Source organism: Aotus nancymaae, unplaced genomic scaffold (genome assembly GCF_030222135.1).
Source record: "Aotus nancymaae isolate 86718 unplaced genomic scaffold, 86718_ANA_hifiasm-v0.15.2.pri h1tg000022l_1, whole genome shotgun sequence".
NCBI lineage: Eukaryota > Metazoa > Chordata > Mammalia > Primates > Aotidae > Aotus > Aotus nancymaae.
Genome location: NW_026988435.1, coordinates 42,860,687 through 42,873,853, shown reverse-complemented (window position 1 = coordinate 42,873,853; position 13,167 = coordinate 42,860,687). Strand labels below are relative to the sequence as shown.

Below are 13,167 nucleotides of genomic sequence, written 5' to 3'. Positions count from 1 at the left end.
ATCCATGTAACACCTAGCTGGAGATGTAGCTGAAAATGATGGATCTGTAAACACGCCACAGGGCATTGTCTTGTTGGCTGGACACAACCATCATTAGCCTGGGAACAGAAGCACAGAAAAAGGAAGTAGCTTTAGTTTTGCCTTCAGCTAAATTTACTACTCATGAGGTCAAGCCTTCTTTCTAACAGAGTCATCCAACTTAAAAGCACAAAAGGAATGTGCTGTGCCCCACGCTCTTTGAAGGCTCTGGGTCTCTATCAGTGCCCTCCACCAGAGCACCCATCAGCTCCTCTTACCACTGTCTATTCTGGCCCTGGACGTCACAGCCTTCGTAGTTCATCCTCGTGTTAGGAGTAGCCAGCACGGTAGTTGCCCCACTGATAACTGTGGAGGGGAGGAATAAAGAGTGGTTACTGAGTAACTAAGAGAACATTCACGACTGTGGAAGACAGAAATGCATCCTTCCCAGCTTTCCTTTCACACGTCCACAGGCTTGTGATAGGCAAAGCTGTGACAAGTGTGTTGCTTCCATGTCCCCAAACTCTATTTTCCACCCAGACCCCCTCTTCAAATGTACAGTTTTCTTACGCTGTCCAACCTTTTTACTCTGTAAAAACCAGAACGCTCTGACATGAAGTATTTACACATATGGATTAATTGCCTGATGTGTTACCTCACCCTGATATTTGCATTTTAGGCCTTTCATACTGCAATGATTAAATGAAAAGTGAAAAAGGAAAATCAGAGTCTAGGAAATAAGTAAGAAAAATGTCAAGGACTCCGATGGTGAACTCAGGATTGCCAGTTTAGGATGATTTACGTGGGAGAGAAAGAGGGTGGGTCTAGTACCTCTTCCCTCTCCCATCACCAACACAGTTGGCTGTGACTTCCTCCTCCATCTATACATATAAAATTAGTACCTTTTTGTTATTTAAAAACTTCCCATGTCCCATATCACCAGTGTCTTTGAAGACTGAAGGCAGAAGTAGAATGTCATTGGCACACAGATTCCATCCTACAGACATTTTGTTTGGCCATACTGTATTTTAAAACAATGTGAATCATAGATAAAACAATAATATGAAGGATAACTTTTTTTTTTGAGATGGAGTTTTGTTCTTGTCACCCAGGTTGGAGTGCAATGGTGCAGTCTCAGCTCACTGCAACCTCTGCCTCCTGGGTTCTAGCGATTCTCTTGCCTCAGCCTCCTAGGAGCTGGGATTACAGGTGCCCGCCACCATGCCCAGCTAATTTTTATATTTTTAATAGAAACAGGGTTTCACCATGTTGGCCAGGCTAGTGTCAAACTCCTGACCTCAGGTGATTCACCCGCCTCAGTTCCCAAAGTGCTGGGATTACAGGCATGAGCCACCGTGGAAGGATAACTCTAAAATACATTTGGTGTGAGTGATCTGAAGAATGCTGGTGCCATCTGCCAAGATTAGGAAGATAGAGGCAGGGTATGAACTTTTGATTTTTTTGGAAGGTAGGTTGGGAAGAGGTGCTGATGGGAATGAAAAGACCTATTTGGGTCATGTTGAACTTGGGATTATTTTTAGGCATCCAGAGAAAGTGTCAAGCAGACAACTGGTAGCAGAAATCTGGAGCTCAGAGGAAAAGCAAAGATGCAAATGGCCTGTACAGTATCTCCTTCATAAAGGGTACCTACTTACATGTCCATGAGAAGACTACAGAAATTGCACGAGATGCCTTCAGTCCGTACTCTGTGTTTGTGTGACCTTTATGGGTCACAGGGAACACATCCAGACACACATGCACTTGTGTTGAACAGATCTGATAAAACATATGGAAAACAAAGAAGTCAGAGTCACTTGTAAGCACTGATCTACCTAATAAAAGAAACTGTCAAAGGTAGACTTTAAAAATATGAATTAGTTGATGGCATTTAAAATGAGGAGATTTCACATAAAATTTGACTTTCTGATTTTTCTTGAAAATGCTCTGGCCATACTGGGCACCGCTGAAGTGATAATGGTGCCAGAGGTAGGCACAGTGTCCCTTTAGAATGGCGCAACTTTTGCTCACCACAGCAGCCCCAACCCCCACCCCACACCTGGCCTGCTGCACCAGTCTGTACACTGAGCAGGGCTCTTGCAGCCCCACAGAGAGCTTCTCCTCTTAACTGTGCTCTGCACCACCTTGCCTGGCCCCCTATCTACTTGCAAACTGTAAATCATACTTTTCCCAGAGGCTGTGAAACTGAGGGCTGAATAAGTGAAACTGACATGTTCAACATTTGTTCGATTAGAATGATTTGCTTTTTTCACTTCTCCTGACAGTCTAGGGTACATTCCTACTCCTTCTCACTAGCCTCTGAGCAAGACGTTAGCAAGCATCCTTTATCAACAGGGCAGTTGCTGTGGTTCAAGACCACCTGTTGAGAAGAGGAGGAATTAATTATGTTCTGCCCATTGCCAGTTGCCAGCATGAATTAGGAACAGTAAAACCCGTAATCACAACCACTAATGATAGTTATAGTGGTTTTCCTTCAAAGGGTCAAAGTGATTAAAAAGGAAGAGAATTTTCAAACTCCTCAAATAGGTGGATTTGTATGGGATTAATTTAGAATTAAAGCAAAGCTTTAACCATGAAAGGTTGGTTCAATCTAAGTTTGGCAGGTGAGTGGGCCAAGCAAAGATCTTGTTACCTAACTGGTCAATTTAGGATCAACCATATTTGGCTGTGGCCCAGGAGGTCCAGAACAATCATGTCCATTGGCAGAGAGAAGGATACTGAACAGCTGCACCTGGTCTGTACTGCTGATTTCTCTGGAAATCGGAGGAGCTGGCAGCCTGGTGCAGTGAGAATCAGAGAGAATATGAACCACAAGTCTATGTTCTAGGCCTCCTGTGGCCATAGGCTGTTTTTCAGATCTTAGCAGGTCATTTTACCACTTTATGACTTGATTTCCTTACCTAAAAAAATAGAATAAAATTTAAAAAAATCAACATTGTTTCTAGCTTTATCACTCCATGTTCTGTGTTCGAGGTGGATGTAACATTTATTTTTCAACCATTTTCTACCAAGAAGTATCTGTGTATTTCAGGGAGATTATCTGAAGGCCAGGCCAGGAAGGCAGATTAGACAGCTGAACCTACCTACTCAGCCTGGGTTCCCAGGGATCCCTGTCATGGCAGCATCACTCATCACTGGGCTTCATGCTCCTAGATATCCACCTTTTTCACCTGCACACATCACCCTGGGGAAGAGAGACTGCATCCCTCACACCCAGATAGAAAGATTGTCCTTTTATATGTTTATGCAAGATTATTTTTGTTAAAAAAAAAAAAAAGCCTTCTAAGAGATGTTTGCTCTAAAGAGCTAATCTGTATACTGTAGAGAGCTAACATATATAATGTTTAAGGTCCAGAAATCAGTATTTGTGGGTGAGTGGGTGTAAGCAGAAAAAGGTTCCAATGGAATGGTCAAATTAGGTTGGCTTTTTTGATGTTCATATTTTTGTGCACATAATAAACAAACCTCTACCTTAGTGTTATAATGAGCTATGCTCCTAACAGTCACATAGTCATTGTACATTTAAGGAATGTCATATTTGGGAGGATGACAGGCTATTAAGACTTTGGAGGGTGTCAGTGACTGCAAATAATTGATTGGCTAAGCTGGGATATTCTCTGCTCTGTGAACCCCACTCTGCTCTCCTCCTCTCCTCGTTTTAATCAACCAGATGGCAAATAAATGGATGGTTGAAGATGATAGCTCAATAATAACTAATATATTTAGCATGATCCTGTGCCGTACAAAAAAAGATGCAATTTTTGCATCCACAGTGAAAACATTTGGACTCTTTTCCCAGGTTGCAAATGAAGTTTGTTCAAATCATTTTAAGGTTTGCTGCCATTCTAATGACCAATCATTATCATTTTTGAGGCTCACAAAACACAGAGTAATAAATATAAATATCACAATAGATTGTCGAAATGACTGCAAATATTAAGTAATAAAATAACTTAGTTGGAATCCAGTAACTCTTTTAGAATGAGAAGGATATTATTGCCTCAAAACAAAGTCTTGGGGGACATCTCATTCAGCTCACATTGCGTCCCCAGAATAAATCAATGTGAAGATTTACTTAACAGACATTTATTGAACACCTACTTTGGTCATACACTGTTCTAAGTTCTAGGAAGACACAGGAAACAGAACAGATGAAGAAACCCCCGGTGGTGCATATTTTCCAGTGGAAGAGGCAGAAAATGGATAAGATAAATCCACTAAATATATGCTAGAGTGTCATAAATGCCAAGGAGACGAAATTAAACAGAGAATGGGGAGAGGACCCGTGAGGCATCCCCATCGCAGGGCCAGCCTGGCTCCTCTGGAAAGATGGCATCTGAGTCCAGCCTTGCAAGAAGGGAGGGAGCCAGCCATGCAGATTTGTGGGTTAGCAGGGAAAGTGTGTTTTAAACAAAGGGAACATCCAAGTGCAAAGAGAAAGAACCATGAGTCAGGTCAGGCGCAGCGGCTCACACCTGTAATTCCAGCACTTTGGGAGGCTGAGGGGCCGATTGTCTTGAGGCCAGAAGTTAGAGCAAGAAGTAACTGCAGTGAGCCGTGATTGCACCATTGCACTCCAGCCTGGGCGACAGAGCAAAACCCTGTCTCCAAAAAAAAAAAAAAATAACAACAAAATAATTAGCTTCTGAATCTCCAGTCTTGTTGGGCCATTTTCTTATAGTCTTCCGAGGAGGAAGAATTTACTTCCAGCCTTGGTTGTCCTGGTTCGCAGGGTTTAATCGTGTTCTAAATCTTGGTGCCAGCCAGTGGCGGTGGTTCACAGCCGTTGTTTAGCCTGCTTCCTGTGTCAGTCTGATAGCAGACCCTTTATTGTTGTTTAAGTATAGCCTGCACTTGGTGTTCATCGCTATTTAATAGCGCAGCCGCTGACTGCCTCATAACTATTCATCATGAGCAGAAGGAACTAGCTCACACTTCTATTTTTGGTGCAAGGACAAGCTCAAGTCCCTAGTGAGGTTTCTAACCAGATCTTTTGGATATTCACAGAGGAGTAGTTCCCCGTATGCTTTTGTGGAAATACAGCTTATCAAAGCATGCCATAAATGCAGCCCCCTAAGTAACCAAGATGCTCTTCATTTTATAGGATTATTTAAATTTTTACATTCCTCTCTTTTAAAAACAAAAAACACATTAAAACATGAGAAGTTAGCTAAGTAAGTAATTTGAAAGAACATAGAGACCATGTGAAAAATCAGGACAAAACGTTTGAATTTGGGCTCTGCGTAATTAGCATGATGCAGATACGTAACCCAGTTCCTCATCCGCAGAGCAAAAATCTGGTTCAAGATCAAGTCCTAAGTAGGAATGTTGCATCTTTCAGAAGCTGTCTTTTTCATGTGGTAATTTTGTTTTTACTCACATGAGGCGTATACATGGATCTCATCAGGCAAACATCTAAGGGGGTACTTGAGTGAACTTTGCTTTGGGATTATTAAGGTTCTGTCCACAACTGGGTTCAAGAGTGGATGGGTCCTCATTGACAAGGAAGGATCTGTGGAGGCAGAGCCCTGGGACTGGGGGTGAATGGCTCTGATAGAGGGGAAGGCATTTAAAATGTAGCATGAGTACCCCTCTTTTGGTCTCCATTAAAAGTAACACAGAGGCACACCATCATCGAGTGAACTAGGCTCCAAAAATCGTTCTCAAAACCAGTGTTAACAACGATTGAACTGAATTGATGAATCCCATAGATTATGCCACTGACTGGATCATCCGAGTGACCTCTGCTGCTTAGAGGATGCTTCAGTAAATGCTATTTGAACATCTAGTAAAATGATTATTCTGTAAAGACTGAACAACCACCCTTCTAATGTGGATTGCTAATTAAGGCCTTTATCGACTTTTTTAGATGTTTGTGCGATGTGGAGATTTTTTTTAACTACAGTCTATAACGGAATACAATTCTACCATGCAGTTTTACTACTTATTTTCATTTACTTTTAGAGAACAGCTCACTCTAAGAGTAATTTTCTGGTACACAAATTTTGAGATAAAATTATTGTAGTAACTACTTTTTTTCTATTCTAACGTACTATCAGTTAGGAAAACTAATGTCAGAGAAGCTAACAAGGCTCGTGATTTGCTTCTAGAACAAAAATAAAATGACACCAGATATAAATACAAATGCATTAGTACAACCCCCATCCAACAAACAGCTGGACACGTGCTTTTTCCTTCACCATCTTTGGAGTATCTGGTGCTTTCTTCCTCACCACCACTGGAATATCTCACATCTGAAAAATGAAAATGCTGTTGCTTTTTAATTTTTTTTGTTTATTTCAGTTAGCATTTACATAAGAAATGAGAACTTTCTAAAGATTCTATTGATAGATGTAGAGACAATCTCTATTGACAATTTGTATTTTTTGAAACTCCCCAGTCAGATTAAATTTAATATTAACAAATAGCGTTTGAATGAAGGACACATTTTTATAGTATGCACTTTTCCTGCTCCCCTCCCCACAAGGCATTTGTATATTTAGACAATAAACTAAGTTGGAATAGGTGCATGTTGGTAGAATGTTAATACTGAACTGGATTTGTTAATGCATTCCCACATTTTATTCCCAGTAAGAATACCCGGACTTCAGATACCTTAAGCAAGCAACAGCAGACCCTGCGAATGCATATCGACATACCCAGGGCTCAACTTTTGATTGAAGAGAGAGACACGATGGAGACCATCGGTAAGGTGCCCTATTTGCCACTTTACACAAAGTGGCTGCCACAGCCATGCCTTTTCAATCGAAACCCCAGGGTGTGGGAAATATTAGACAGGAGAGTGTCTTGAATGCTATGTGAGTACAAAAGTTAGAAGGCAGAGAATTTCTATTGTGAAGAAGAATAAGTACCAGCAAATGTGCAGGAAATTTGACATACCACCCTAGGTGCCAATATGCCAGTCATTTCCAGGGCAGAAGTCCCCCAGCTCTGATCCATTTGGGATCTTTCCAGGGGAGGCTACTGATGCCTCTCCAAGGAATAAACATCTGTAATTGAATATACATCAATGGAGAGGCCTGCACTCTGAAGCCCCACGTTGAAAATCCACTCTGTTCTCCCCTCATCAACTCTGATAAGGCAAGCCTTCATTAAAGAAAATGTTAAACTATACTGAACACTTAAACAAACACATGTCTCTGTACAAAGTATTGTCCCCCACACCAGCGCCCCAGAAACATCCTGCAGCTGTTTGCCCAGCAGCACTTTGAGAAACACCAGGGCCCTAGTTTTAGGGTTTCAGAACAGCCACCTGGAGGTTCTCTGTTTTTTTCACCCAGAACCCAGGTGTCTTCACTCTTTCCAGCTTCTTTCCAGCTAAATTCCAGTACCCCACCCTGCCTGCCTCAATTACTCTATTTATTCCGGAGTCAAAGGCCTTCTATTTCCTTTCCAATAATAATGAGAATAGCTAACACATATTGAGAGTTCTGTAAACGTCACATACTTTTTATAAGTACTTCATGTGCATTATTTAATTTAACCAACATATGAAAGAAGTCGTGCTTTTGTAACCAAGATGTAGAGAGGTCTGTGTAGCTTTCCAAGGTCACCAAGATAGGAGCAGAACCAGGTTCCCCAGCTGGCCACACTCACCACTGTGCTATCTGTCTGCAGTGACAAGCAGCTAGGACAGCAGCAGGCCACCTGCTTCCACTCCAATGGGCTGCTTCCAAGAAACCCTCAACCAGAAGTTACCCAAGCTTTTGAGTGCCCATGGAAACACTCTGGAGCAGGCTCCGAGGCTGCCTCTTTTCAAACCTGGCTATGTTTGTTTTGGAAGGTGTTTGCTGGCCTGGGTCCCAGGGCAACCCTTTCTTGCGGTCTGAATAAAACTATCTGACTCACAGCACACAGCCCAGCTGCCTCCTGCTGGGAAGGCAGTGGTAAGAGGCCAGGTGGACAGAACACCTCCTCTGTCACCCCTCCCCCTTCTGCTGCCCCACCCACCACTGGAGACATCTTGACCTAATAGTTCCTAAATTCTAAGGCCCGGGCTCTCCTGGCTGGAGTCACATTTGGTCCAGGCATAGCAGCACTTAAAGAAAGACTGGTCAAGTCCACAGTGTCTCTTGATCAGCTAATTTCAGTTAAACACTTCAGTTAAACCATGTATATAAGGAGGCACTACCTCGCCTAAATTATGCAAGATTTTACCAGCTTGCTTATATCAGGATAAGGAATGAGCTACTGTGTTTTCCTTTTGATTATCTTTTTTTTTGGGAAAGGGGAAGGTATCTCTGGAATCTCCTTTGTTTAACCATAGATTGGACGTTAAAACTAAAATTTCCTTTGAAAAAATTTCAAAAATCAGAATGTAATTCCTTTGACCATGTAATTTTATAAGCCCTTTATATGCATTATTTAATTTAACCTTTCCAGCCAACATAGGACAAGGTTCTTTTATAACTGAGATATAGAGAGGTTGCCTAGCTTGTGGCGGTCACAGTGGTTGTGTAGCATGGTTACAATATTTGCTAAATGTGCATCACTAGACTTAATAATCGTACATGTGGCTATGAAAACAGATAGCTGGGCAGATGCCATGAGTGGGCTGTGGGCTTCCAGGAGCTGGCCACTGGGGGCTTAACCCCAGAGAAAGCCTGCCAGTCATTTCCATATGTAATAATGACTCTTAGCTAGAGATCCATCCCAGCCCACGCAGGATTATCTATCAGCAAGAGCCCTTGACCTCCTTGTCATGCCTGACAATTGGTCGATGGCATTTTCTAATTACTGGGGAAGTAGAAGTGTGGTATTTCAAAATGCCCCAGGCTCTGACAGGAATCCAATATTACAGTGACACTAATTTCTGTCTAGAATGAATGGTTAACCTCATGATCAGACAGGCACCCAAAATTTTCCATGAAAAGTGTGTAACCTAGCCCCACAGATCATCTGCTGTGCTCTAAAAGGGCCCGCATGCTAGAAATTGCAACACATCCTGTCATTAAAGAAAAACAAATGTAGACACGGAGCCTCTGGTGCTGGGTCCAGATGTAGGAAACCGTCTCTGTAGAATAGCCATCCTCTTTGAGGAGTCAAGTGATCACCACGGGGCCGGACCTCCAAGCCAAGCCCTGGCACCTGCTGTGGTGCCAACCCCACCGCACCACGCGCTGGGATACTCACAGGCATCTTGGCAGCCTTTCCTCTATTTCTCTGCCAAGAAATTTTATTCTAACTTCAAGAGGCTTTCCTTTCCTGCCAGAGCCTGAGTAATTGGATTTGGTAAGGTTCATTCTGTTCAGAACCTTTTTTGGGCACAGAAGTCGAGCGGTGTTGTTTACAACTTTCGCATCCCTGTTGCAGTATCAGGGCAGGCTGCGGTGTGGTCCCTGCTGACTGATAAACTCCTAGCAACAGCATCGTGGGCTGCAGCCTTTGAACATTTATGAAAAATCACATATCCTAGCCAAAGTCTCCCTTGGAGTAAAAATGCTCTTTAAAAAGTGTGGAAAGTATCACAAGGTAGTAACGAGAATCCTGGACCACCAAATAATGACCCAGCTCAAACAGCTGCTCCTGCTGCGAGCACTGAGATGCCCAGAACTCATCCAAACCCAGGCTCCTGCCTCACTCACCTTCAAGTGTCTATGTTGGTAGGACTTGGAAATTCTGACAAGTGAATCATTCAGGAGAAGTCAATTAATGGATGTTCTAGAGTGATTAAAGCTTACGGAGGTGGAAACGAAACGAACATACCTTGAGTCCTTTAAAATAGAGGAATTAAGAAGCTCTGAAGACTGGCATGTTTTCTTCTCTTTTATTTCCCCTCCAAACATTTGCCAAGTTCAGAATAAGGGCAAACCTCAGTAGAGAGCTGCAATGGCGACTTTCTAGTCCTGCAAACAGAGCTTCCCAGCGACCAAAGGGACCCATCTTCATCGACAGCCTCATCACTGGTGAGGGGGCTGGCATTGCAGATGACGTCTCAAAGGAACTTTTGACAAACACATAAATCCAGAGCTCAAATCAATGTTAGCTTAATGAAAAACCAAGCCCAAAGAGAAAGGAGAGCTCCTTCTCTGCATAGTCACCGTTCTTCTTAGCTCATTGCTCCCAAAGCCAACCCCCAGGAAGAAGCTTCTATTCCTAGCACTCTACAGTAACGCTAATTCAGTGTTTGAATTTGCAATCATTTTTGTCTCTTTAGATGAGGCTATTACTGTGTCATTAACAATAACACAAGTGCCTTGGGAGAGAAAAGGCCAGGGCATGGTTGGAAGGGAGATAAATGTGTTTGGCTTTCTGTGTTCCTGCCGTCTTGTAGATGATCGCTCCACGGTTCTGTTGACGGATGCTGACTTTGGAGAGGCAGCTAAGCAGAAGTCCCTGACGGTCACTCACACGGTCCATTACCAATCGGTGTCTCAGGCCACTGGGCCCTTAGTGGATGTTTCAGACGCTCGGCCGGGAACGAGTGAGTGGTCAACAACACTTAAAATGTGTGGGTGTTAACAATGCTGAAAACACAGTCACGCTCTTTCTCTCTCAAATGAAAATGGGGATGGGGGCTTTCAGACCTAGGCCTGAGAAACGAATAGGTATAATGACATCTTTAATTTGGGATAATGAGTTGTTAGTGATGAATCTTGGCTATTATGATGTCAGTTGAAGCCAATTACTGTTAATACTGGTTTACTATAAAAAGTGCTAGAAATTTCAGGTACATGTATTTGTTAATCTAGGCAACACAGGAGGAGGTAAGGTAATCCACATTGGTGTGTATCTGCTGTAGACCAGTATTGGGATAGAAAGATGATGTCATGTGCTTTATCTTTGCAACAGTCCTATAAAATACCTATCGTGAAGCAGGTATCATAGCCTCTATTCTGCAGATAAGAAAACTGAAGCCTCAGATAAATTATGCAAACAGCATAAATTTGCATAAGTAGTAAAACCAAGATTCAGCAATAGACCTGTCTGTTTTCAAAGCTTATGCTTTTCCTCCAACACTGAGAAAAATTATAGTTAATGTGAAGATTATGTTGGATTTCGTAATTAATAGTTGCATCCATAATATATGGAAATTAATTGCTGCAATGATGGTGAATCCCCCAATATGTATCCAGAGCTTATTAATTAGATACTCTTATTTCTTCATAATTGGAATCATTCCTAAATCTCTTTAAAGACTGAGAAATTGATGTCCTGATTATTATCGTTTTGGAAGCTTTGAGGTCTAGCTTTCAAATCTCTAATCAATTTCTTTGCAAAAATTTACATTCTTACAGTATTGTGTTATTATTAGAAAAATAAATATTATAATGTTAAAAGCTATTCTTCATAAATCCCAGCTTGGGAAGCATTTGCAAAATGCAGTGAACTTTATGAAGTAAACCCGTTGCCTATGAAATAACCTTGTAATATACAGAAAATGGTTTCAGCAGGCATTGACATTCCTTTAAAAAAATGTTTTCAAGGACATTCTAAAGAAGTCTTTTACCTCTTCCTTTTGTCTAATCTTCTTCTCCCCTTTCTTCTTTGATGACATTAGTACCTTCTGAAGACATTAGTACCTTCTGAACGGGATGTGAGTGTGAATAAGCTTTACCAAAGGGTGTGTGCCAGAGCCTTGCTCTTAAAAAATGATTCGGGGGCTTTGGCTTCTCCACTGTGAACTGCCTGGTGTGGCTTCCTGCTACTTCAAGACATTCCTCCAATGGGTTTCTCAGCCATTTTTTGCTGCTAAATCAGAAAAAGGTTATAGACATTGAAAGGAGTAGATTTTTAGAGCAATGCAGGCTTGGCTTCGGCACTCTGTTGGAAAGGGTAGCAAAAGAGCAGGGAAAAGAGACAACAGAGCAGGTGCCCTGGGTCGCGTTCTCCACGTTTTCCGTGCATCTGAATCACCTGGTGCCTATTTAAAACTATCAATTCCAGGGCTCCACCCAGAGATTCTGGCCTAGAAATCTGCATGGTAACAAACACCCTGGGTGATTCTAATGCTGGCCGTTTGGACCCCACATTAAGAAACACTGCCCCAAGGGTTAGAAATGTGTCCTGTATGTAATGCAGCAGGGCAGGACCCTCCAGCACATCAGTTCTTCTGCCAGGTGAAAAGCAACATGCATTTCTACTTCCCCTTCAGCGGTCAGCTAGCAGCCGAGAATGCACAGAAGCTAGTCATAAATAGTTAAGACAGGAGAAGCAGCAGCCCGAAACAAAAGCTCTGGCAACTTCCAGCTGCATGGCCAGCCCCAGAATAACGGGGAAGTTGATTTGATGGCATGTAAAATATCAAAGAGACACGAATGTGAGTCACAGCAGATACTGTAAACCAGTGGTCAGTGAGTGGCAGGCAGGACGCACGTGGGAGGGATGTGTGTTTATCTCATGGCTATAAAGTTGGAAGCAGGACTGAGAACGTTAATGCATTCATTCAGCCCTCAAATATACTTATTAAGGTTTCACTTTACATATATGGCTCCGTGCTCTGTGATGGAGATACACCATGAGTAAGATGCAGAAAGACATTCGTTTCATTGTAGTCAGGGGGCAGGCATTGAACGTGGAACTAAAGGATTTTTCATTTCTCAGTAAGTACTAGACAGAAAGAGAACGAAGCCATGGTGAGTCAGCAGGCATGTGGAACAGTGGGAGGGGCTGTCTTGGGTCCAAGTCATTTGGGAAGACCTCCAGTGAGGAGAAGACATGAAACAAGGTCAGAGCCACAGCAGGAGCAGACGGGGATGAAGGGAAAATCTCCCAAGATTCCCCGCATGATGGGGATGGAAGTGACACTGGAGCGCAGTGAGAGGCAGGGAAAAGGTGAGACAGAGAAACAGCGGTCCTCCCCTTGCAGGGTCCCCTAAGCAAGCACCTTGCAGGTGCATTTCATTCTGAAAGTGCAGAGATGCTGTCCCAGGGGCTTAGCCTGATGATCACAGGGAAACACTGCAGCTTATAGAGCAAAGTTTCTTTCTTTTGTGATGAATTTCACTAAATGATGTTTACCAACATCAGGTAAATCTACTCAAATGCGTACATCAGTCCCTGGTTCCCCGCTCTCTCTCCAAAATGAGCGTATTCATTTAGCACTTGCATATCTGTATTAGTAAAATATCTTCTGGATCATCTTTTCATTCAGGGTTCCTCAAAAACCAC

The 13,167-nt window shown here is 42.6% G+C and overlaps 1 protein-coding gene across 1 annotated transcript in view; it reads left to right on the top strand.

Moving 5' to 3' along the window:
- The window catches only part of DSCAM (DS cell adhesion molecule), a 760,400-nt gene that overhangs the window by 723,319 nt on the left and 23,914 nt on the right, over positions 1-13,167 (top strand). Inside the window, exons 29-30 of the mRNA XM_064380165.1 lie at positions 6,628-6,743; positions 10,331-10,480. Of these exons, the coding sequence (XP_064236235.1) occupies positions 6,628-6,743; positions 10,331-10,480 (266 nt within the window). The remainder of the gene's footprint in view (positions 1-6,627; positions 6,744-10,330; positions 10,481-13,167) is intronic.